This window comes from Rhincodon typus, chromosome 20 (genome assembly GCF_021869965.1).
Source record: "Rhincodon typus isolate 14 chromosome 20, sRhiTyp1.1, whole genome shotgun sequence".
NCBI classification, from domain to species: domain Eukaryota; kingdom Metazoa; phylum Chordata; class Chondrichthyes; order Orectolobiformes; family Rhincodontidae; genus Rhincodon; species Rhincodon typus.
Window position 1 is genome coordinate 15728278 of NC_063351.1, and position 27061 is coordinate 15755338.

General features: G+C 40.1%; 1 protein-coding gene across 1 annotated transcript in view; it reads right to left on the minus strand.

Annotated features, from left to right (window-relative positions):
• Positions 1–27061, minus strand: part of btaf1 (BTAF1 RNA polymerase II, B-TFIID transcription factor-associated) — a 102428-nt gene that overhangs the window by 61478 nt on the left and 13889 nt on the right. Inside the window, exons 5-9 of the mRNA XM_048609172.1 lie at positions 22633–22778; positions 15079–15208; positions 11445–11513; positions 10170–10259; positions 1401–1496 (exon numbers count right to left, since the gene is read on the minus strand). Coding sequence (XP_048465129.1) covers positions 1401–1496; positions 10170–10259; positions 11445–11513; positions 15079–15208; positions 22633–22778 — 531 coding nt within the window. The remainder of the gene's footprint in view (positions 1–1400; positions 1497–10169; positions 10260–11444; positions 11514–15078; positions 15209–22632; positions 22779–27061) is intronic.

The following is a 27061-nucleotide window of genomic DNA, read 5'->3' on the forward strand; positions in this document are numbered from 1 at the left end:
CCACCTCACCCGGCACTTTTCCCTGCAACCGCAGGAAGTGCTACACCTGCCCCTACACCTCCCCCCTCACCCCCATCCCAGGCCCCAAGAAGACTTTCCACATCAAGCAGATGTTCACCTGCACATCTGCTAATGTGGTATACTGCATCCGCTGTTCCTGTTGGGGCCTCCTCTACATCGGGGAAACCAAGCAGAGGCTTGGGGACCACTTTGCAGAACACTTACGCTCGGTTCGCACTAAACAACTACACCTCCCATTCCTCAGACAACATGTCCATCCTGGGTCTCCTGCAGTGCTACAAAGATGCTACCCGAAGGTTGCAGGAGCAGCAACTCATATTCCGCTTGGGAACCCTGCAGCCCAATGGTATCAATGTGGACTTCACAAGCTTCAAAATCTCCCCTCCCACTACCGCATCCCAAAACCAGCCCAGCTCGTCCCCGCCTCCCTAACCTGTCCTTCCTCCCACCTATCCCCTCCTCCCACCTCAAGCCCCACCCCCATCTCCTACCTACTAACCTCATCCCGCCCCCTTGACCTATCCGTCCTCCCTGGACTGACCTATCTCCTCACTACCTCCCCACGTACACTCACCTTTACTGGCTCCATCCCCGCCTCTTTGACCTGTCTGTCTCCTCTCCATCTATCTTCTCCTCTATCCATCTTCTATTCGCCTCCCCCTCTCTCCCTATTTATTTCAGAACCCCCTTCCCCTCCCCCATTTCTGAAGGAGGGTCTAGGCCCGAAACATCAGCCTTCCTGCTCCTCTGATGCTGCTTGGTCTGCTGTGTTCATCCAGCTCTACACCTTGTTATCTCAGTCTGCTTGATTATGTGCTTGATCAGATGGGGAACAGTATCCTCCCCTGAATAGTACATTTTTCTTCTTCAAAAGTTAGGAGTCTCTAATAAATCTGTAAAGCCGAATTACACGCACAATTGATCTGTGCTGTAGTCTGGTAGTCTGGCATCCATTGTAGCTGTAGGACTACCTATCTTGCTCCGAACATACAAAGTCTTACAAAAAGCATTACTAAAAGTTTTAATGTTCAAAGTTAGCATTCTTTAATTAGAAATTGTGATTCTAAATTTAAAATATTCCAGTAATCAAAATTAACTTGAAATAAACACTTCTACAAAGTACATAAGTTGGGGCACAAAGCTTTCTGTATTGCATTAACAATATTTTACAAGTGCTGTGACCTTTATTTAGGATGCAGTAGCGATTTACTTTGAACAATGGCTTTTTAGGAAGAATAACTATGAAACAACTCCTTTTCAAAATAATAGATTTAGCATGTTCATGCCTTTTAGAATTTCATGTATAGTATCGCAATGTGTATTGCTGCTTTAACGTGAAAGCTGCTCCCTCCCACAAAGTTTTACAGCAGAACACATACTTCATCAGATACAAAATCTCCAAATCTGTCCAGTGCAAACACACAAAGTAGACGAATAGCCAAATCCTCTAGCCATTCCTGGTGTTGTTGTTCAATCTGAAAAATAGAAAGTTAAGACCTAGTGTAGACTTCACAAAATAAGCTACAGCATGGGTGATCATAAGTTCTTCCTGGCCTTCCTATCATTGCAAACAAGGGCCTTGGGCACGGAAGCACATATTAACCTTTTATTAACTTGCACAAATTCCATGTTGTTATTATTATAAGGTGGTTTTGGTCCAAGAGATGAAAAAGGCATGAATAGATTTTATCAGCAGTTGGAGCAGAGTAACAGTGTTATTACAGATAGTATTAAGGTTGTATACAAAATATGTTAATAATGCAATAACAAATTTTATTGAAGAGAAAATGAAATTATTTGATTTGATGGGAAATGATATTCCCAATATTGCAATGTTCTGGGAAGTCCACTAAATTCTGAAGCTTAACCTTAATGCTTGCTAATCAGAATTTTACACGATTTCTTTATCCAGTAATCTGCGATCTCAAATCTCTGATGTATCTATTTTAATTTATTCCTTAGGGGGTTCCATTGATTAACACTACAAGTTATAGCTTTCGAAGTTTATCATACTTTATGTACCCATTTATCTGGTGGGATTTATTTAATTAAGTCAAAGAATCGGGGAGGGTATTCCCTTGAGCTAAAGGCTCTGCTGTCTGAAGTGAAGGAGGGGGAGGCACAGGAATTTATCACACAGGGGAAAAGTAAATTGCATTCATCATAGCTCTAAAGAAAACCAACATCATATTAAATTTAGTCTGAGATTACTGGGAAACATACCAGTTTGCAAAAAGGGCATAAGCATACATATTTCTGAATGACAGAAATCATCACTGAAATGTGCAGGAGTTCAAACATTGTTCCCTCACAGCTGATAAACTCTTACTCTCATACAAACCAATAAAAAAAATTCAAATTCATAAGCAAGACAATGTTTGACTTTTTAAAAATAAGAACTGTTATCTTAAGCAGTAGGTGACTGAGGTATTGCTCAAACGCCATTGCTTATTACATAGTTATGGACCATGACTTCAAACACAGTTCTGAGAATTCCTTACATCACTGTTATCAGAGTCAGCATCTCATACTTAGATGGACATAGCATGGAGCCAAAAACAATGCAGTGTGAATCACATTTAAAATCTCTGAGACATTCAATCAATCTTCCTGGGAATTAAATAAAACTCCTAAAGTAAGATTATAAAATATCTTGAATAAGGTTACACCCTCACCCCAAAAAACTTTACTATCCAGCAGTATGCTTTTTTCCCCCCATCGCACATTTGCAGAGACCCCTCTTGGCAGAGAGCAGACAAAGCAACTGAAATCTGACCAGCAGCACTACTGCAGTTTACTAATCACAGGACACTTTATAAAATGGCTATTTTAAACAATTGTAAATAGTTAAAACAATGCATCCCTCGAAAAAAAAATTCTCTTTCATTCCATCTCGAATTCCAGATCCAGACAATAATAAATGCAACAGCAACCACGGACTAACCACCTCTTCTAAAAAACTCAAAACCTCTCCACCGCTTCTGTATTCATTTTATGGTCCTATCTTTTACATTATTGTCTTGAAATGATCTGTGCACCCGCATTTCCACGTTATACTTCTCTGGCCTAAATTGCATCTGTGCCTATCATTTCAACTATTTTAGAACCATCAAACTTGGGTATCACTTCTCTTGTGCCTATGGACCAGCAATTTATATAAAATGTTTCAATATGGTCTCATCAATGCCCTGAATAACTAAGATGTGGAGGTGCTGGTGTTGGACTGGGGTGGAAGTGGTCAGAAATCACACGACACCAGGTTATAGTCTAACAGGTTTATTTGAAAACACAAGCTTTCAGAGCTTTGCTCCTTCTTCAGGTGTTCGTGAGAGATCTAGTATCCAATACAGAATTTATAAGTAAAAGATCAAAAGGATCACACCACTGATGATGCTGTTAAATCTTTAATCAGTTATTAGATTTTAATTGATTAAATGTATATGTAAATCCCCGAATTGCTTTCAAGTCACGGTCCTGAGAGAACTAAAGGTTTTTACCAGTGTAAAGAAGAGGTGACCTAATAAAACCACTCTCACTAACACCTGAAGAAGGAGCAAAGCTCCGTCGGCTTGTGTTTTCAAATAAACCTGTTGGACTATAACCTGGTGTCATGTGATTTCTGACCCTGTATAACTAAAGCATAACATTCTGATTTTTACATTCAATTCCTCTTACATGGGATGGAATGCCTTCAGCCTCCTGGATTATGTGCTCTCTCCGCATGTGTCAAGACACACGTACTAGAATGCTTAAATTTCTTTGCACCTCGGTACTCCACTACTACATTCCATTTAAGTAACACTCTGCTTTTTCATTCTTCCTACCAAGGTGAACATCTTCATATTTTCCCACATTATACTCCATCTGTCAGATTTCTGTCCACTTGCTTAACTGACCTACATTTATTGGCATGTCTTCTTCACAAAGAAACATAGAAAACAGGAGCAGGAGTAGGCCATTCAGCTTTGAACCTGCTCCACCATTCAATATGGTCATGACTGATCATCTAACTCAGTACCTAGTTTCCACTTTCTCCCCCCACATACTTTGATTCATTTAGTCCTAAGAACAATATTGAATTCCTCCTTGAAAGCAGTCCATAATTTGGCCTCAACTGCTTTCTGTGGCAGACAATTCCACAGGCTCACCACTCTCTGCATGAAGAGATTTCTCATGTTAGTTCCAAACAGCCTAGGCAATATCCTCAGACTGTGACCCAGAGTTATGGATTCCCCAGTCATTACAAACATTCTTCCTGCATTTATCCTGTCCAGTCCTGTTCACCTAATATAGTGAATATTGTCCTAACTGATTTAGTCTCTCTTCACACGTCAGTCCTGTCATTCCAGGAATCAGTCTGATAATCACTTTACTGATCAACATCTTCGCTATGACAGATGTTAATTTAAGTGACCTACAGCTTCCTGTATCCTTCCTCCCTTCCTTCTTGAAGGGGCATTATGTTGCAACTTTCCACTCTAATGGAACCTTTCCTGAATTGAGGGAACTTTGGAAATTTTTACACCAATGCATCTACTGGCTCATGAACAATCTGTTTTCAAGACCCTGAGTCTGGTTGGGCCTCTTCCTAGAGACTTGTCAGCCTGCAGATCCATCAAATTGCATCTATTGCTTCTTTGGTGATTGTACTTTCACGCAGAGTTCCTCGATTTTTGTTTGTATTATTTATAGTGATGACAGAAGAAAAATATTTCATTTCATTCTTATTATTTCTCATTCTAGAGGGCAAACTTTCAATTACTTTTCCTTTCCTTTTTAAATACCTGTATGTACTCCTGCTATCCATTTTTATCCTAGTTTCTTTGCATACTCTAAATTCTTCCTAATTAATCCTTTAGTCATTTGCTGTCATTCTTCATATTCTGACCAATCATCTGACCTGCCACTCAAATACATCCAGTTATATGCTTTTTCTTTAATTTTGATGCTTTCCCTAACTTATTAGTTAAGCACAGATGGTGTCTTTACAATCTTTCTTTACGTTAGGAGTATACTTAGAGTATTCCAAAATATTCCCTTGAATATCTGCCACTGCATCTCTATTGATGTATACACTAAACTAATATACCAGTTAATTTCAGCTGGCTCAGCTTTCATGCACTCATAGTTGCCCTTATTTAAATTTTGAGATACTAGTCTTATCCCTAATCTTCTCCCTGTTCAAAAAGGAGGTTAAAAAAATGTCATATTGTGGTTTCTTCTGTCTTTGCTCTGAGGTCATCTATTAATCCTGTCACATTACACAATACCAAGTCTATATAGACACCTTAATGGAAAATTTTGAAGCATCTTCAAACTGCATGTTGATTTCAACTGGGGCCGAAACAGAATTTGAGAAATAAGTTATTAATAGAATTACAGTATAACTTATGTAAACAAATCCAGTACAGAGCAATTGCAAACACTGCCAGTTGAACTGGTTGGGCATTAAGCCTTTCAGTTTGACTTATTGGCATGAAACTAAATGAAAGTTTTGATATGTTGTAGTTAAGTGTGATGGGACATCCTAAAGTTAAGAATGTTATAAAGGCACATAAAATATTGACAAAAAGTAAATCTGCAGAAATGAGTACTTAAGTGTCTGACCCTGAAACTAGTCATTTCTAAAGACACTTCACATACTAGTCAGCCTGATATGTACTCTAGTGCAATTGGTTTCATAATATTTTTTATGAGGCAAAATGAGAAAAGTTCGCCTTCAACTGTTGTTTCTCTTAGTTTCTTGAACTCAGTAGTATTTTTTACATGCGTATTGAATTCATGTAGACAAATTATGCATTTTGGGATCACATACTCTCCATGAAAAGAGACAGAAAATGTTAAACTTGCTGACTTGAAATAAATGTTGGGAAAAGATACTCAAAAAATTGCATGGGATTCTAGACGAGGGGCATCTCAATGGAATACTTTGTGCAGAATATGGCAGTTTTTAAAATTTGATTTGCTTTTAAATTTTGGTTTTAAATAAAATGGAGAGATTGTATGTAAAGAGAAAAGGAATCTGTTAATAACTTAGTTATGTTTAATTGTAGACAGGTGATGGGCAATAACTGGGAATTCACTAGCATCTCTATAATTGCACACAAATTGTTGTTGTGCTGGGAGGTGCTTATTTGTAATCTGTAACTTGAGATTAACTGCTTACGAAAAAGATGTGCAAAATTGGCTCCAGTTGCACCCTTAATCAACGGGCTTTCTGGACCATAAACAATGAATGAACAGAAATTTCCACCAATTAGTCTTAAAAAGACTGAGCCATTTCTTTCCTTCACACTTCAAAAATCCAACCCTCAGCTATTGACTCCTTTTCTCTGGCAACTGTCTGTCGGACACTACACTGGACCATGTGCAACCTTGGGTTCATATTTAAAATTAATATGCTGTAAACCACATATTTGCATCATCATCAAGACTGCTTTTGCCACTTTGACTCATTTTGCTCCTGCCTCAGCTGGGCCAATGAGCTGAGAAGTGGTAGATGGAGTTTGATTTAAATAACTGTGAGGTGTTGCATTTTGGTAAAGACAAATCTGGGCATGACCTATATACTTAATGGTAAGGTCCTGCGGACTGTTACCGAACAAACAGACCTTGGGGTGCAGTATCGTAGTTCCTTGAAGGGGGAGTCACAGGTAGAAAGAGTAGTGAAGAAGGTATTTGAAACACTTGCCTTTATTGGACAGTGCATTGTGCATTGGAGGTGGGATGTCATGTTGCAGCTGTGCAGGACATTTGTTAGGCTACTTTTGGAATACGGTGTTCAATTCTGGTCTCCCGGCTATACGAGAGCTGTTGTGAAACTTGATAGGGTGCAGAAAAGATTTACAAGGACGTTGCCAGGGTTGGAGGGTTTGAGCTATAGGGAAAGACTGAATAGACTGGAGCTATTTTCCTTGGAGTGTCAGAGGCTGAACAATGACCTTAGACCTTTATAATATTATGAGGGGCATGGACAGGGTGAATAGCCATGGTCTTTTTCCCAGGGTAGGGGAGTCCAAAACTAGATGGTATAGGTTTAGAAGGAACCTAATGGGCAACTTTTTCACGCAAAGGGTGGTGCACGTGTAGAATGAGCTGCCAGAGGAAGTGGAGGAGGCTGGTACAATCACAACATTTAAAAGGCATCTGAATGGGCACATGAATAGGAAAGGTTTAGAAGGATGTGGGCCAAATACTCACAAATGGATCTAAACTAATTTAGGATACCTGATTGGCATGGATGAGTTGGACCGAAGGGTCTGTTTCCATGCTGTACAATTCTATGTCATCACACATTCCTTAGACACCTGTGGATTTGACTATTCCAATGCATTTCTAGCCAATTTCTTAAATCCTGCTCTCTGTAAACTTGATTATCTGATACTCTACTGCCTCTCCCCTTCCTTCATGAAATCCTGTTCACATAACACCACAGCTTGAGGACTTACTGACAATACCTGAATATTAAAATTTACCATTATGTTAAAAATCCCTCATGACTCCTCTCCTCATTACTTCAGATGTCTGCACTTAAGTAATTCTGACTTTCTTTAATCACTTCAACATTGGTGATCATGGCTTCAGGTGCCAACTCCCAAGTTATTGAATTCCGTCCCTAGATTTCAGAGACTCTTTCTTCCTTTAAAATGCATTTTAAAACATTTATCTCTTTGCCCAAGTTTTGGCCATTTGTTCTAAAATCTTTTATTATGGCTCCATGTCTAACTCTGACTTATAAAGTGCTTATGCGTAATACCCGAGGATGTTTTATGACATGTGTTTTTGTTGCTAGTCACTTTTACAGGGGGCAGCTTTGCTTCATACTTAGGACTTCTGGCTTGAATTCAAATACTCAAAATTGCCATGGTGGAATTGTTAAATCTGGCCTCTGGGTCTATAAGCCTGGTATTCTAGCCATATCAAACCAACCAAAACCTCCCACTTCTAAATAAAGTAGAAGAGCAAAAAGAAATCTACAGCAATCAAGAAACATGGATGTACAGAAGTAACCAAAATACATGGAGGCAGAAGGGAAAACAGGTTGGCACAGCAGCCCAAGTCCTGAACATGAACACAAAAATCAAGGCTGACTGTTCACCGCAGTACTTATGGCGCTTTGTATTCTAGATTCTTGTTCCATCTAAGATAGGCACAAAAGATCCCATGGCATCATTTCAAAGAAAAAGGGTCCTGACCTCCAAACATTGGTTACCTTCAACACATATCATGCAAAACACTACCTGATGACTATCATATATGACATTTGTGGGAGCCGCGATGCACAAACTGGCTGCCATATTTCCTAGATTACAATATCAACTGCACTTCATGAAATACTTCCCATATTTCTCCCTGTATCCATTATTACAGAATAGCATACCCAAACATGTCATTCCCACATATAACATAAACCCAGAGTTCTAGAAAATCCCAGCTGGTCTGGTAGCATCTATAGAGACAGAAAGGTTTTGAATTGAATAGGACTTCTTCAGAACACGGAATTGAGCTCAAGAGAAGAATTATACTTGATTCAATTTTTTTAAAATTCACTCAGTGGACATGGGCATTGCTGGCTGACCAGCACTTATTGCCCATCCCTATTTGCCCTGAGGTGGTGGTGTTGAGCTGCCTTCTTGAACCTCTGCACTCCACATACTCCAGGTTGATGCAAAATGCAGTTAGGGAAGGATTTCTAAGATTTTGACCAAGTGACAGGTGAAAGAAGAATAGCGAGTGGCTTGGAGGGGAACTTGCAGTCCATGGGGTTCCCATGTATCTGCTGCCCTGTCCTTCGAGATGGAAGTGGTCATGGGGTTAGAAGGTGATGTCTAAGGATCTTTGGTGAATTTCTGCAGTGCATCTTGTAGAAAGTACACGCTGCTGCTACTGAGCATCGGTGGAGGAGGGAGTGGATGCTTACGGATGTGGTGCCAATCGAGCAGGCTGCTTTGTCCTGGATGGTGTCAAGCTTCTTGAGTGTTTTTGGTGGTGCACCCATCCAGGGAAATGGCGACTATTCCATCTCTCCCCTGACTTGTGCCTTGTAGACGGTGGACAGGCTTTGGGGAGTCAGATCATGAGTTTCTTGCTGCAATACTCCCAGCCTCTGATCTGCTCTTGTAGCAACTGGTGTTTGAGGGAAGTCCAGTTGAGTTTCTGGTCAACGGTAACCCCCAGGATGTTGGTAGTGGGGAATTCAGCGATGGTAATGCTATTAAATGTTATGGGGCAGCGGATAGATTGTCTCTTATTGGAGATGGTCATTGCCTGGCAGGTGTGTGGCAGGAATGTTACTTGTCACTTGTCAGCTTAAGTCTAGATATTGCTCAGATCTTGCTGCATTTGAACATGGACTGCTTCAGTATCTGAGGAAATGCAAATGATGCTGTTCATTGTGCAATCAATCAACACCAAACATTCCCACATCTGATGTTATGATAGAGGGAAGGTCATTGATGAAGCAGCTGAAGATGGTCCAGCCTAGGACACTAACTTGAGGAACTTTTGCAGAGATATCCTGAAGCTGAGATGTTAAACCTATTTCCCTCTTTACAGATGCTTCCAGACCAACATGTTTTCAGCACTCTGTTTCTGTAACAAATTTCCAGCATTCACACTATTTTACTTTTATAATAACTTTCCCAAATCTTTAATCGCTGAAAACAGGTACTAACAGTTAGTTGTAAGTAACCTCAGTAAAAGATACAACAATATAGCATTTCACATATTTTCAATAAAGGAATTGTTACCTGAAGGTCAATCTATAACTAACCAAGAACAAATGAACCTGCAATTATATAATATACTTAACAACACCAAGAAAAGTTCTTCATGGCCGAATGAATTAGTTTTTGGAGGGCAGCCACTATTACGTGGATAGGTAATTTGCACATGGCAAAATCCCCTTCAAATGAGCAGAAAAATGACTGCAAAATTTGTTTTGGTGGCACTTTATTTTATTTTGAGGAATAGACATTGGCTAGAATATCTTTCCTGTCCACTTGAACCAGCAGATGACATACTTGACACAAACTAATCTTTGATAGGCTAATGTTACAGTTGTTCAATGTGCTGAGCAATCTTGAAATCATAGTGCATCAAAATAGATGTTAACAAAAGGTACATAAATCATTTCTATAATGTTTTACCTCTTCTAAAGTGCTGTCTCCAACTTTACCACCACTTTTCCCATGAGCCTTCAATATCTCCCTTAGCCCAGTTCCTGCACCATGCCGAACCTGACAAAAAAATAAACAAAAGACAAAAATGATTGAACTATATTTTTAAAAAAAAACTGTGACTCAAATATAATTGCTATTTGAAAAGAGTACCGACACAGTTTATAAAATTTAACTGGAAACCAGATGGTTTTGAGAAACGCAACGCGAATTACCATCTTCTGAGTTCTGGAATTCACTTCAAAAGTCACCCAAAAAAGAAAAAGGCAAAGACTTTGGATTTTGGAAGTCACAAACTTGTATACCAGTTCTGCAAGTATTAAATCACTACATAAAGTTGGTGAAATATGAGAGACAAAATGAAGCTGTATAACTGTACGCAAAGCTATATTAGGTGCCATTGGAAATATGATGCAGAGATCTACACTAGATTAAATTCAACTATTCCTTAACCTCATGCAAATAGAATGAATGAGATACTAAAAACCCAACTATGAAGGTGCAATAACAGTTATGCAAAATCTCCTGCACAAATTTCAAATTTTACTTCCATGCCTTTAATACTATTGGTCTAACATTCAGCACCAAAGCTGGGCATTTAATATAATGAACTTGGAAGCTTAGGAGTCAGAGATAATTTAAAGATGTTGCCCTGTACATTTCTCACTGTGGGTTTTCTCAGTATCAGAGACAAAAATTCAGCCTCTGATCTACACTCTCAGATGTAACTGACATATAGAGGTACTAACAGAGGAATGATAGGAAGTTAGTAAGAACTTAACTGTGAAAGTAAATTGTGCAAAAACAAGACCTGATGTGAAAACTGAGCCATCCTTTCATTTTATTAGGTCTGCTCATTATCCACTGTGTCTTCATTTTATTTTAATTTCAAAACATGATTAACCCAACCCATTACTCCACTGTTAATTGTATAAACAAAGACACCTGTACTTTTACTGAACTTGCACAAACAATCCTCATTTCTCAGGAGGTACATAGCTTGTAAACAGAATCCATTGCAACACGTTTTTGCATTTTGCACCTGTGCACGGGGAATTTATTGCTTGTGATTCTTTCCATAGCCACTACAGAAAAAGCATTCTAGGAACCAGTATAATAATGTGTTCAGTGATGTATATTTAAATGATGGCTCTGGCTTGAAAGGCATATAATAATATTAACACTGCATTTAATCTTAATTTTAAGAATTGGTTTCTGACACTTATAAAGAATGATTTGAATTACCTCCCATGAAGAGTTAAAAAGGTCGTTGCAAAGTTCTTCACAGAAGCTTTCCAATGGCCATTCATTTGACTAAGTGGAAAAAAGTGGTTTGTTAATATACAGCACAGAATATCCTTTGTATGCTGTAATGGTTAACAAATTAATAAATGGATACTTGTGGTATATCATACAATATACAATACAGTACAGCGCAGGAACAGTCTCTTTGCCCCTTCAAGCCTGTGCTGATATATAATCCTTATTTAGACCTGCTACTTCTTGCCAATATGCAGTTTCTATCCCTCTGTTTGCCTCCCATTCATATGTCTATCAAGATACACCTTAAATGTTGCTAGCGTGCCTGCTTCCACCATCTCCACTAGCTGCAAGTTCCAGGCACCCACCACTATGAAAAATTTTCTCCGCACTTCTCTCTTTAGCTTTCCCCCTCTCAGCTTGAACCTGTGCCTTTTTGTAGTTGACCTTTCCACCCTGGGAAAAGGACTGACTATCCACCCTATCTATGCCTCTCATAGTTTTGTAGACCTCTATCAGTTGCACCTCAGCGTCCACTGTTTCCAGTGAAAACAATCCAAGTTTATCTGACCTCTCCTCATAACTAAAACTATCCAGACCAGGCAACATCCTGGTAAACCTCCTCTGCATTATCTCCAAAGCATTCATGTTCTTCTGGTAGTGTGACAACCAGAACTGCAATACTCCAAATATGGCTAACTAAAGTTTTACAAGGCTGTAACGTAACTTGCCAACTTTTATATTCAATGCTTTGGCTGGTGAAGGCAAGCATGCTGTATGCCTTCGTGACCACCTTATCCACCCGTGTTGCCACTTTCAGGGATCTGTGAACCTATAAGCCCAGATCTCTCTGTATGACAATTCACCTAAGCTTCTGCCATTTATTGTATAATTTGCACCTGAATTTGACTTCCCAAAATGAGTCACCTCGCATTTGTCTGGATTCAACTCTATCTACCATTTGTCTGTCCAAATCTGCAATCTCTATATTCCACTGTATCCTTTGATAATGCTCCTCATTATCTGCAACACTGCCAATTTTGGTGTCACGCGCAAACTTACTAATTAGACCACCTACATTTTCCTCCAGATCATTTATATATATTACAAACAACAAAAGGTCCCAGCACTGAAGTGTACGGAACACCACTAGTTACTGATCTCCTTTCCGTCTTCTATGACCAAGCCAGTTTTGTATCCATCTAGCCAGCTCACCCCAGATCTCATGAGACTCTATCTTTTGTACCAACCTGCCATTAGGTACCTTTCAAACACCTTACTAAAGTCCATGCAGACAACATCCACTGTCCATCCCTCATCAATTTTTCTCGTCATCTCCTCAAAAATCTCATTCAAGTTGGTGAGGCGTGGCCTTCCCCACATAAACGTATCACTAGGTGATTACTAACAAGTCCGTTCACTTCCAAATATGAATAAATCCTGTCCCTCAGTATCTTCTCCAATAGATTCCCCACAACTGATGTTAGGCTCACCGGCATGTAATTATCTCCGTTTCCCTTCTTGGCTATTCTCCAGTCCTCTGCAACCTTACCCGAGGCCAAAGAGGGTGCAAAGTTATCTTATAAGGCCCCAGCTATTTCCTCCATTGCCTCCCACAATATCCTGGGATAGATTCCAGCTGCCATGGGGACTCGTCTACCTTCATACATTTCAAGACATCCAACACTTCGCCCTTCATTATATCAATCTGCCCAAGAGATACACATATCTTTTTCTAACCTCAACGTCCCTCATCTCCCTCTCTTTGGTGAATACTTATGTCAAGTACTCATTAAGGATCTTACCCATTTCCTCTGACTCCAAACATGATCTCCCTCCTTTATTCTTGAGTGGGCCTTCTCTTTCCCCAGCTACCATCTTGCTCCTAATACATGTATAAAATGCCTTGCAATTCTCCTTAACCCCGCCAGCCAAGGGCATTTCATAGTCCCTTTTAGCCCTCCTAACCCTGTTTGAGCTCCTTCCTACTTTCTCTACATTCTTCAAGGACTTTGTTTGTTTTTAGTTGTCTAGACCTTTGGTATGCCTCCTTTTTGTTTGACTAAACTGATAATTTCCCGTCATCCAAGGTTCCTGAATCCTGCCATTCCTATCCTTCATTTTAACAGGAACATATCTATCCTGCACTCTAATCAATTGGTCTTTAAAAGACTCCCACGTTAGATATGGATTTACCTTCAAACAGCTGCTCCCTATCCACATTCTCCAATTCTTGCCTAATTTGGTTATAGTTGGCTTTCCCCTAATTTAACACCTTCATCCAAGGTCCACTCAACCCTATCTACAAGTATCTGAAAACTTGGAATTATGGTCGCTATTCCCAAAATGCTCCCCCACTGAAACTTTGATCACCTGACTGGGCTCATTTCCCAATACCAGGTCCAGTATGGATCCTTCCTTTGTTGGGCTATCCACATACGGTTTCAAAAAACCCTCCTGGACATACCAAACAAATTGCTCGACCTCCAAACCCCCAGCACTAATCAATATGGGGGAAGTTAAAATCAGGCACCACAACAACCCTGTCATTTTCAAATCTTGTCAGAATCTGTCTACATATCTCTTCTTCTATTTCCCGCTGGCAGCTGGAACTTCTGTAGTACAGCACTGTGATTGCACCCTTCCTATTTCTGAACTTTACCCATAATGCCTCACTGCAAGATCCCTCCAGGGTGTCCTCCCTCAACACAGCTGTGATATACTCATTAATAAATAATGCAAGTCCCACGCCTCTTCTGCTTTCTCCTCTGTCTCATCTAAAACATCAATATCCCGGAACATTAAGCTGTCAATCCTACCCTCTTTCAACCATGTCTCTGTGATAGCAACAACATCATAACTGCATGCATTAATCTAGGCTCTGAGTTCATCCGTCTTACCTATTATACTTCTCACATTGAAGCAAATACAGTCCAAGCCTCCAGTTCCACTGAGTTCAGTAACCTCTCTCTGACTGCTCTTTCTCTTAGCTTTATTTGCCTTAGTCTGAAGCTCTAGCTCAGTCTCTTTAGTTACTGATCTACCACTCCGTTTCCCATCCCCGGCCACACTAGTTTAAATTCTCCCGCACAGCGCTATCAAATGTCCCAACCAGGATATTGGTGCCCCTTCAGTTTCGGTGCAACCTGCCCTTCCTGTACAGGTCCAAGTTCCCTGGCAAACATCCCGATGATCCACATATCTGTAGCCTTCCCCTACACCAGCTCTTTAGCCACGTGTTCAATTGTTCTTGGTCTCTGTTCCTAGCCTTAGTAGCATATAGCACAGGGAGTAATTTTTTTTCCTTTATTCATTCACGGGATGAGTGTGTCGATAGCTAGGCAGCATTTATTGCCCATCCCTAATTGCCCAGAGGGCAGTTAAGAGTCAACCATATGTACTGCCGTGAGATTCCTTAACCTGTAGTACCAAGGGAATTAATGGGTTAACACAAACATGATCATTATCTAATTACACTATTTAAATCAATTTCAGATAATAGATGGTTTTAGAATTTCTTCCTTTCTCCGGCACTGTAAATCAGAGACAATATAGAAAACATCAAACTGTTGATATTACCTCATCTAATTTTTAACCACACAAGCAATATTCATCTCACCTCATCAAACAAGGAAGAACTATCAAGTATATTGTCAATTAAAACCTTCGATTCAGTTGCTGGTTGCTCAATTACAACATTGGTAAGTTTCCGGCGCTTCTCCTCTGGCTCCCCATCAACATTATCATTGCTGTAAAACGTAAATTAGTTCATTTTTAATAAAAAATCCTCCCAATTCCATGGATTAGGCATTATTCTATAATTTTTGATTTATTTTTTAAAACTCAATTCAGTTAAGACAAACAACCTTATTTTCAATGCCAAAAAATCCTATCTAGGCTAAAGTGCAAAACATTTTCCCTGCCATATTTTAAAATTGAAACAATGTTGAAAAATCATTCAACAAAAGCGGCATTTAAAGATTTTATACTCACGAATCTTTTTGACACAGAAGAAATTGAAATGTACAGTGAATGGTTACAGTTTTCACAAAAACTCTGAAGGCTGATTAATTTGCTAATTACACCATGCTTGCTAAAGATATGGAAATATTACTTGCACAACTGTTCAACTGGTATTACAGCTGAATAAATGCACTATTTTTATTCTGAGGGAGCGGTAACTTTTAATTCTGGAAAAAGTATCAAGTAAGTGGCAACTATGTTGCCCATCTTCTAAAGCAAATATAGATATATTGATCTGAATTTTGTGACTGTAACATCATTACTCTTCTGAAACTGACAACTTCTGGAATCCACACATGGAAAGGGATTTTGATAGTAAGCTAGCAAAGAGAAGCTAGAAAACTCGTAATAGGGGCTATGAACAGATGACAATGGGTTGGCTGTACTGAAAGCAACCCATTTCATGACAGGACCTGGGGTGTGGAGGTGGATAATAGACATGGAAGGTGGTGATGATGCTCTAAAGTTGTTAAACTCAATATTGAACCCTGAAGGCTATAAAGGTTCCCAAATGGAAGATGAGGCATTGTTCCTCCAACTTGCGTTGAGCCACACTGTAACAGGCCCGGGACAGAAATGTTTGTATTGGATCGGGATGGTGTGTTGAAGTGGGAGGCAAGTGGAAGTTTGGGGTCATTTTTAAGACAAATAGGAGGTGTAATGCAAAGCGGTCACCATGTCTATGTTTCATCTCCCCAATGTAGGGGAGTCCTCATTGTGAGCAGCGAATACAGTAATTAAATGAAATACAGGTAAATCATTGCCTGGAAAGTGTGTCTGGGGCCTAAGGTAGCAAGTAGGGAAGTAGTAAATGGGAAAGAGATACGCCTTCTGCGATTGCATGGGAAGATGCCATATGGGTGTGCGGTTGTGTTGGGAGTGGAAGAGGAGTGAACTAGGCTGTCCTGGTGGAAACAGTCCCTGCAGAAAGCTTGGGGGTGCCGAAGGGAGGGGATAGGAAGGGAATGTGTGCCTGGAATGGATCTTTGCATTTCAGCTATTTGCTGCTTCTTTAGATTTTGGACTCAGTACTTCAGGTTCTGAATTTTCCAAAAGCAAAAACAGGAATTGCAGTAAAAGCTCAGCAGGTCTGGCAGCATCTGTGGAGAGAAATCAGACTTAACGTTTCAGGTCGAGTGACCCTTCCTCAGAACCTGCATCTTATAACTGGTTTTCTATTATTCCATGTCAGCTCAGGAAGTCTTTACACAGAAAATATTTCCAAACATTTCCTTTTCATGGGGCACTGGCATCAGTATTGGAACAGGAGGAATTTGTAGCACTGGGACGGTCTCCACCTGAACCGAGCAGGGATCAATGTTCTAGTGAAAAGTGTAAATAGGCTGGTCAACAGCACTTTAAAACTAGAAAGTGAGGGGGAAGGGAAGGGTAAAACTTCCCCCAGTGGGGAACAAAGCAGCAAGCTAACATCTGTAACGGTAGATTCCACTACGTGGAAAAATATGAAAAAAAAATGACAGGAAAGGAGAACTCAGGAGAGGTTATTAAAGTCTCCAGCACAGACACAAATAGGACAGAGCGTTTGGAAAGGGTAGGAATTAAACTTCAAGCACACTGGATAAATGAGTGACAATGAGGAGAGGGATGGGTTAATACAGGACTTAAGGTATTATACCTGAATGCACACAGTATAAGAAAGAAGATAAATGAGCCTGTGGTGCAGATCGAAATTGGTAGATATGACATGGTGGGCGTCACCTGGGAGACATGGCTGCCAGGGGATCAGGATTAAGAGCTGAATATCCAAGGATATACATCTTATTGAAAAGATAGGCAGGTGGCCAGAGGGGATAGGGTTGCCTTATTAGTAAGAAATGAAATTAAATCAATAGTAAGAAACGAAGTAGGGTCAGTGTAGAATCTGTGTGGGTAGAGTTGAGGAACCGCAGAGTTAAAAAGAAACATAGTTGAAATTATGTACAGGCCTCCATTAGTGGTCAGGAGCAGGGGCGCAAGATACACCAGGAGATAGAAAAGGTATGCAAGAAAGGCGAAGTTATGGTGATCATAGGGGATTTCAATATACGGGTGGATTAGGTAAATCAGGTTGGCAGTGGATTGCAAGAAAAGAAATTTGTGGAATGTTTACAAAATGGCTTTTTGGAGCAGCTTGTGGTGGAGCCCAATAGGGAACAGGCAACACTGGATTTCATGTTGTGCAATGAGGTAGTCTTGATAAGGGGGCTTAAGGTGAAGGAACCCTTAAGAGGCAGTGATCATAATATGATTGAATTTACTCTGAAGTTTGAGAGGAAGAAGATAGAATCAGAGGTAATGGTATTACAGCTGAATAAAGACAATAACAGAGGTATGAGGGAGGAGCTGGGCAGAATTGACTGGGAGAGGAGCCTAGCAGGAAAGACAGTGGAACAGCAATGGCAGGGATTTCTAGGAGTAATTCAGGAGACACAGCAAAAGTTCATCCCTAGGAAAAAGAAACATGGTACAGGGACAATGAGGCAACCATGACTGACTAGGGAAGTCAGGGATAGCGTAAAAGCAAAAGAGACAGCATATAATGTGGTGAAGGGCAGTGGGAAACCAGAAGATTGGGAAACTTACAAAGACCAACTGAAGGCAACAACACAATAAAGAAATAAAAAGACAGAAGATTAAATAGGAGGGTAAACTAGTCAGTAATATAAAGGAGGACTGTAAGAGTTTCTTTACATATATAAAGGGTAAGGGAGAGGCAAAAGTGAACATTGGACTGCTGGAAAATGATGCTGGAGAGATAGTAGTGGGGAACAAGGAAATGGCTGAGGAACTGAATAATTACTTTGTGTCAGTCTTCACAGTGGAAGGCCCGAGTAATATCCCAAAAATTCAAGAAAATCAGGGGGCAGAGTTAAGTATGGTGGTCATTACCAAGGATGTGGTACTAGAAATCTGAACGGCTTGAAGGTGGATAAATCACCAGGAGCAGATGGACTACACCCCAGAGTTCTTAAGGAGATAGCTGAAGAGATAGTGGAGGCATTAGTGGTGATCTTTCAGGAATCACTAGGGTTAGGGAGGGTCCCAGAGGACTGGAAAATCGCTAACGTGACACCCCTGTTTAAAAAGGGAGTAAGGCAAAAGGCTGAAAATTAAAGGTCAATTAGCCTAACCTCGGTCGTGGGTAAGATTTTAGAGTCCATTGTGAAGGATGAGATTTCTGAATATTTGGAAGTGCATGGTAAAATAGGGCAAAGTCAGCATGGCTTCATCAAGGGAAGGTCACGCCTGACAAATCTGTTAGAATTCTCTGAGGAAGTAACGAGCAGGTTAGACCAAAGAGAGTCAATGGATGTTATTTACCTGGACTTCCAGAAGGCCTTTGAAAAAGTGCCGTACAGGAGGCTGCTGAGTAAGATAAGGGCCCGCAGTGTTAGAGGCAAGGTACTAGCATGGATAGAAGATTGGCTCTCTAGCAGAAATCAGACAGTGGGGTTAAAAGGGTCTTTCTCAGGATGGCCACCGGTGACAAGTGGTATGCCACAAGAGTTAGTGTTGGGACCACAACTTTTCACTTAATACATTAATGATCAGGATGAAGGAACTGAGAGCATTTTGGCTAAGTTTGCAGACATTACAAAGATAGGTACAGGGACAGGTTGTACTGTGGAGGCAGGGAGGCTGCAGAAGGATTTGGACAGGTTAGGAGAGTGGGCAAAGAAGTGGCAGATGGAGTACAATGTGGGAAAGTGTGAGGTCATGCACTTTGGTAGGAAGAATAGAAGCATGGACTATTGTCTAAATGGGGAGAAAATTCAGAAGTCTGAAGTGCAAAGAGACTTGAAAGTTCTAGTCCAGGATTCTCTCAAGGTAAACTTGCAGGTTGAGTCAGTAGTCATGAAGGCAAATGCAACTTTGGCATTTATTTTGAGAGGACTAGATTATAAAAGCAGGGATGATACTTCTGAGGCTCTATAAGACTCAGATAAGGCCACATTTGGAGTATTGTGCGCAGTTTTGGGTCCCATATCTCAGGAAAGATGTACAGGCGCTGGAGCAGGCTCACAGGAGGTTCACGAGGAATGGTCCCAGGAATGAAAAGCTTAACATATGAGGAGTGTTTGAGGACTCTGGGTTTATACTCGATGGAGGTTGGAAAGATGAGGGGGGGGGGATCTAATTGAAAATTACAGAATACTGACAGGCCTGGACAGAGTAGATGGTGGGAAGATGTTTCCATTTGCAGGAGAGACTAGGACCCAAGGGCACAGCCTTAGAGTAAAGGGAAGATCTTTTAGATCGGAGATAAAGAGAAAAATCTTCAGCCAGAGAGTGGTGAATCTATTGAATTCATTGCCAAAGAAGGCTGTGGAGGCCAGGTCATTGAGTATATTTAAGATGGAGATAGATAGGTTCTCGATTGTCAAGGGAATCAAGGGTTATGGGGAGAAGGTGGGAGAACTGGGTTGAGAAAGTTATTAGCCATGATTGAATGGCGGAGCAAACTCAATGGGCTGAATGGACTAATTTCTGCTCCTATGTCTTAAGGTCTTATGGTCTTATAACTGTGACTCAGTTTCCTGAAAGCCTCTCAGTGAGGCAAGAAAGCCAGATGGAAGTTGCCAGCTTTCAGTGGGTGGCTTACAGAAGGCACAATGACAAATGAAAATGAAAATGAATGAAGAAAAAGGACAGCATAGGAACAGGCCCTTTGGCCCTCCAAGCCTGTGCCAACCATCATGCCCTAATTAATCCAAAAACAAACCTGCCATTTTTCGATCCGGATCTCTCTATTCCCTCCCTAGTCACGCACCTATCTAGGTGCCTCTCAAATGTCTTCAATGTGCCCACTTCCACTACCTCTTCAGCCGTGCACTCCAGGCTGCTACCATTCTCTGTGTGAAAAATGTCCCTCGTACATCTCCCTTAATCTTTGCCCCTCTGACCTTGAACCTGTGCCCCACGTAATTGAAACTTCAACCCTGGGAAAAAGCCCCGGACTATCCACCCTATTTATGCCTCTCATAATTTTGTAGACTTCTATTAGGTCTCTTAGCTGCTGTCTTTCCAGTGAAAACAGTCTTAGTCTTTTTAATCTTTCCTCATAGTCAATGCCCTGGAGACCAGGCAACATCCTGGTGAACATTCTCTGTACTCTCTCCAAAGCTTCCACATCCTACTGGTAGTGTGGTGACCAAAACTTCACACACAATACTCCAAATGCAGCCTAACAGGGGTTTTATATAGCTGCAACATGTTTTGTCACTGAACTTGTACTCCACGCCCTGGGCGATGAAGGCAAGCATACCACATGCCTTCTTAATAACCTAGCTACCTGTGTTGCCACTTTCAGGGAACTATGGACCTACATGCCCAGATCTGTCGGAATGTTAGTATTCCTAAGTGTTCTGCCATTTACAATATAATTCAAACCTAAATTTGATCCTCCAAAATGCATCACCTCGCATTTGTCTGGATTAAACTCCAGCTGCCATTTCTGTGCCCAAGTCGCCAATCTATCTATATCCTGTTGTATACTTTCACAATCGTTGGCACACTTAGCAACTCCACTAATCTTCGTGTCATCAGCAAACTTGCTTATCAGGCCACCCACAGTTTCCTCCAGATCACTTATACATACTACAAACACAAAAGGACCTAAGACAGACCCCTGTGGAACACCACTAGTTACCAGCCTCCATTCTGAAAAACATCCTTCCACCTCTACCCACTGTCCTCTATGACAAAGCCAGTTTTCTATCCATCTAGCCAGGCCACCCTGAATCCCTTGTGATTTTAAGTTTTTGTACCAACCTGCCATGTGGGACTTTATCAAATGCCTTACTAAAGTCCATATAAACTACATCCGCAGCCCTTCCCTCATTGAATTTTTTTGGAGAGATAATCAGGTTGGTGAGACATGACCGCCCCCCGGACAAAACCATGCTGCCTGTCTCTAACCAGTCCATTTTCTTCCAAATGCGCATATATCTTGTCCCTCAGTATCTTCTCCAAGAGCTTCCCCACCACAGATGTCAAGCTCACCAGACTTTAGTTTCCTGGATTATCCCGGCATCCTTTCTTAAACAAGGGAACAACATTCGCTCATCTCCAGTCCTCTAGAACTTCACCTGTGGTCAACAACGATATGAAGATATCTGCCAAAGCCCCAGCTATTTCCTCCCTTGCCTCTCTGAGTAACCTGGAGTAGATCCCATTGTCTATCTTATTACAATTTAGGATTCCCAAAACTTCCTCTTTCAATAGACAAATGACGTGTCAATTTCAGTAAATAGATATGATTTAATCCTACCTCCCTATCTGAACTCACATTTTAAGCAGTGGGCAATTTAAGCATATCAATGAATTTCCAATAGCACATTTTTCCTTTTGTTACATTCCCACCACCAGCTGCTGAGGGTCTGATGCATGGCCTGTAAGCAATTCTCTATACTTGCCAACCATAATATAAAACTTATTTAAAATTAAAAATCAAATAAGTATCTGTCTTGGGAGGGATAAAATAGCCAATCAGGTTAACTTCCGCAGCCTCAGATTGCGTGGAATAAAACAATGTTTCTGTGTGGTTCAGCTACATGCTTATGCACTGAAGCATACAAATAACAAGCTAGGTTCAGTTCTTTTTCTCTTTTGGAATGTTAAAGGAATTTCTTCAAAATGCAAAACATAATTAAAATCCTACATCTCATTAGATTTTTCCTCCCTTTCATCTGGTACTTTTTCTCCCACTACAACATTTTCCGAAGTTACATCCTTTCATATGTTGAGTAAAAACAACGTGGTTTACTCAATGCATTAAGCTGATAAAATGTAGCTTCTGTAACAGTAGCATAAAATGGATCATACTTTATGGAATGAGCAAAAATTTTATTTCACTCATAAACGAAGTTCAGACAATGATTACATTTAGTTCAATGTGCTTATCTTGAAATACTGAGCTAAACATTTCAGAATTTCAACATGGTTCATGAAAGACAATTCTGCAAGCCTTTAGAATGGAACAAAATTCAAAATATAATGAAGAAGATTTTACCTAAAAATTTAACATTAAACTTTTAATTTTCATAAGGCATATATTCATGGTCAAAATGGTATATGGCATTATTGTGGTTTCTAATTGTCTCATTTAGCACAATTTATGACATAGAAGCAAGCAGAATATTATTCTTACCATTTTTCATTGTTTGTATTTCCTTCAACTGTGTCTCTTGATCGTTGCTTAGCAAATAGTTTAGCCATCCTTTTTGCTTTATTCTTCTGCCGACTGCTCATGCCAGGCTGAAATTCAGCTTCGATCAGATCAGCAGCCTGGACAAGCTAAAAAAAAAATCAACTGGTTCCAGTCATGGTCACAATTTGTAATGTCAAATTTGCTACTAAAGCCTATGTAACAAATATTTCAGAGGGGTTTTAGATATTATTTTATATAGAAAAAAAAGTCAGGCTTTGAAGATAGGCAGACCTCAGATATAATCACATTATTTAAAATAGCTTGTTTGCAATTAAGTTAAAAGAATGAAAATATTACTCTCTTGACAATGTATTTCATTATAATCTCTAAATATTCAACTTATTTGTTTCATTGGAACAAATAAGCTGATAAAATTTGGACTTAAAATCTGTTGATTTTATTAGTTCATCAGAACAGTTGCTGAGAGCATCTGAATTATTCACTGACACATAATCAAGTTCCCAGCTTTAATAGCAATTATTACCAAGCTAGCTTACCTCAGCTAGACCAGTATTAGATAGGATACTAGTCAGGAGCGAGGAAAGGGATAAATCAAGCAGGAAGCAATAAATCCCACTGGATGTGTATGTATGCATGTTGAATAGGAACATGGTCTGGCTGCAATCCCTACTGGAGTTGACGAGTTATTCCAAACAAAGTTTTAATTCGCAAGTAAAGATCAGCTAATTGTGGGTGAATAATGATATCACCATTCTAGATTGGCATTTTCATACAAGATTTAATAATGGTAAGTAATGCTTTGCAACGACATAGATTTTATCACACGGCTGCTCTCTAGCTATGTTCGTAGTTTGCTTCTTCAAAAACACTGAATTTACTATTGCAGTCACCTGCTTGTTTTGACCTTTTTCTGAGTTTCAACTCCACTGAAGATGTCACTTTTGACAAATTTCATATAAATAGTCATTTAGTAGTACAAATATTGAAATCTGCTGACAAAAGACACACTCGTCAACAGCCCTCACAAGAATATCAATTTAAGAGGGAAACCAACATTTATGCTGTAGAAGTGTGCTGATTGTTTGAAAAGTAGACCTTGGTGGATTAAAAAGTATTCACCAATCTGTTCAGACATGTTACATCACACATCTGGGGCTGGTGGGGCTTGAACCCAGGCCTGCAAAGTCCAGAGGTAGAGACAGTATCACTGTGCCACAAGATCCCTCTTGTTTGGTGTTGGCCATGGAACATATGTCAGTTAATGATTTTTGACAGTTAACTGCTAGACTTTAAATTTTAAATGAGGCAAGTTCATTTTGATTGGTCAGGACAATTCCTGAACCAACGAACCAGCAAATGGATGTCATCCATTTTGTTGAGCTGAAAACTTGCTGTATGTGTTCTTTCTGATTGTAAAGAGACCACATATTTTCTTTATTCAGACTATGAATTGAAATGCAAGCTGGAGTGCTATAATTGAAATACTAGGAGGGTTTTGTAATCGAGAACTGCACATTTTTAAAAAAAAACTCGAGTCAAAAGAACCGTGAGAAAATAACTTTCCACCTTATGGTCTAAATTTTGATCTTTGGAATTTTGTTTTAACCTGCCTATAATATTTTTCCACTCAGTATCTGTATTATAACATGTGTCGTGTGTGTACAGACGTGTGGGGGAAGGCTTTTGAAGGGGTACAGTTTAAGTTGTATAGTGGTAGATTAAAAATCCTTTTGTCCTGCTCTTGAAGTTGTGGAGTTTTTTTTCACATTGCAGACAAAATCTGGCGTGAATTTCTTCTTTCCTGAATAACAGTCTAGACAAATTGATCATTTTGTGATAACAAGGTGTAGAGCTAGATGAACACAGCAGGCCAAGCAACATCAGAGGAGCAGGAAAGCTCCTGCTCCTCTGATGCTGCTTGGCCTGCAGTGTTCATCCAGCTGTACACCTTGTTATCTCAGATTCTCCAGCATCGACAGTTCCTACCATCTCTTGATCATTTTGTGATTGCTTGTGGAACATTAGGGCAAATTGTTAGTGCACTCTTCCCGGTTAAGTTGAGACAGTCTATTAATATATATAGCTTCTAGTACACACAACTGCATCATATTGTGGTCCTAAATTGGCTGCACTCTTTGCACTCAAAGTGTTTGCCAATTGCAGAGAGTTTAATGTAGGTCAGTGTGTTGCCTGTTTGGCAAGTGTGGGTTGATTGGATAGTCAGTATATCGTTTGTTGTGAATAGCCAAAGGGATATGCTGTTTGATACAATCTCCTCCGGTCTTCAGGATGCATGACGTACAACTTGGCATCACAATGCTATGAAAATTCACGCCGCACATTACTCAATTGTGCAACAGATAGAACGTCTTTTTGACTTGACGACAGCATCCAGTTAGTGGGGAACACCAGAGACAACAAGGTGCAGGGCTGGATGAACACAGCAGGCCAAGCAGCATCATAGGAGCAGAGAGGCTGACGTTTCGGGCCTAGACCCTTCATCAGAAAAGGACACCACTCATGTTGTGACTGCAAATTGCTCAGTCTACTTCAGATCAGCGTGGAAGAGCAAAGTATCGCAAAAAGTGCAGCTACCTGTTTCAAACTATTATGATGCAGTACTGGAAAGTACAACAAACAAGCCAACAAGGAGCTGTCTTTCTTGTGGGTTGTGGTTCCTCTTTCATAAGCACATTTCCTAATTGAGGGACTTAACAGCGGCAATAAAATCCCCTCTGGCTTGAGATTCAGGTGATGATATATATCTTGGGTGGGAGTCATATCAGCAGAAACCACTCTCTCTCCATTGGCACTACCTACATTCAATTCTGCTAAATCGTTCTAATTCAGGAATTAAATATACAGCATTTCTAACCTGTCTTACAGTACCAGATTTTGGCATTTGAACGCAAATGGTCGAGGCTCTCTCTTTTGTAAGTGGCAAGTTTGAATGTGCCTTCAAGAATCACTTCAGCTGATGTCTCTGGAGGCTGGACGCTTGACGCTTGGAACTAAATTGGGGACAGGAGTCTTTGATTGGCATACAGTGGACCTGATGGGATGCATCCTAGATTATTGAAGGAAACAGCTACAGAGATAGTAGATGCATTGGCAGTAATTTTGCAGGAATCCTTAGATTGTGGAAAAGTTCCAGGGGATTGGAAAACTGCCAATCTAACACCTTTATTTAAAATAGGGAAGCAGACAAAAAAAAAATAGTAACTATAGGCCAGTTGGCTTAACAGCCGTTACTGGGAAAATGTTAGAGTCTATTATAAAGGATATAATAGCAGTGCATTTAGAAATGCATAAAATAATCAGCATGAATGGGAAATTGTACCTGACAAATTCACTAGAATTCTTCGAGGTAAAAAACAGAATAGATAAAAGAGAAGCAGTAGATGTAATAGATTTGGATGTTCAGAAGGTACTTGGTAAACATGCCGAACATTTCAAAAGATAAGAGCCCATGGTGTTGGAGGTAGTATACTGGCATGGATAGAGGATTAGTTAATGGAGTGAGAGTTGGGTTAAGAAGACATTTTCAGAATGACAATCTAACTTTTGGTGTGAAACAAGGATCAATGCAGAGGCCAAAATATTTACAATAAATGACTTAAAGTCAGGAAAGTGAATACATTATAGTCAGATGTGCAGTTCACACAAAGATAGTTGGGAAGGCAATTGGTCAGGATGACACAGAGTCTGCAAAAGAATATAGGTTAAACGTGTGAGCAAAACCAAAAAAAAAAAATTCAACCTAGTAGATGTAATATAATGCAAGAAAATGGTGAGGTTATGCACTTTGGCAGGATAAATGGGAGTTACTGCACATTATTTGCGTGGAGAAAAAATGCAAAAAGTTACAGAAGACAGATTTAGGAGTCCTTGTTCATAAATCACAGAAGACTAGCATCGCAGATCAGTGGGTAATAAAGCAAATTATTTCAAAGAGAATGGAAGAAAGAAGGGATACTTTACTAAAAACTACACAAGGCATTAATCAGATCATTGCTGGAACACTGAACAATCTTGGGTCTTTGGATGTACTGGCATTGGATGCAGTCCAGAGACTATTCACTAATAAGGACTGTCTTAGGGGATAGGGTGAGTAGATTGGGCCTGTTTTTGTTTGAATTTGAAAGAATGAGGGGCAACCTTATTGAAATACTGAAGAATGTGCACAGTAGGTGCACATTTAAAATAAAAAGAAGAGGAACTTCTCCTCGGAGGGTGGTGAATCTGTGGAATGTTTTACCACAGAGGATTGTCCAGGTTTGGTCATTAAGTATACTTAAGACTGAGACAGACAGATTTTAGATCATTAAGGGAATCAAGACATATGGGAAAAAGGCAGGAAAGTGAAGTTGAATATCAGATTGATCATAATCTCAGTGAATGGCCTACT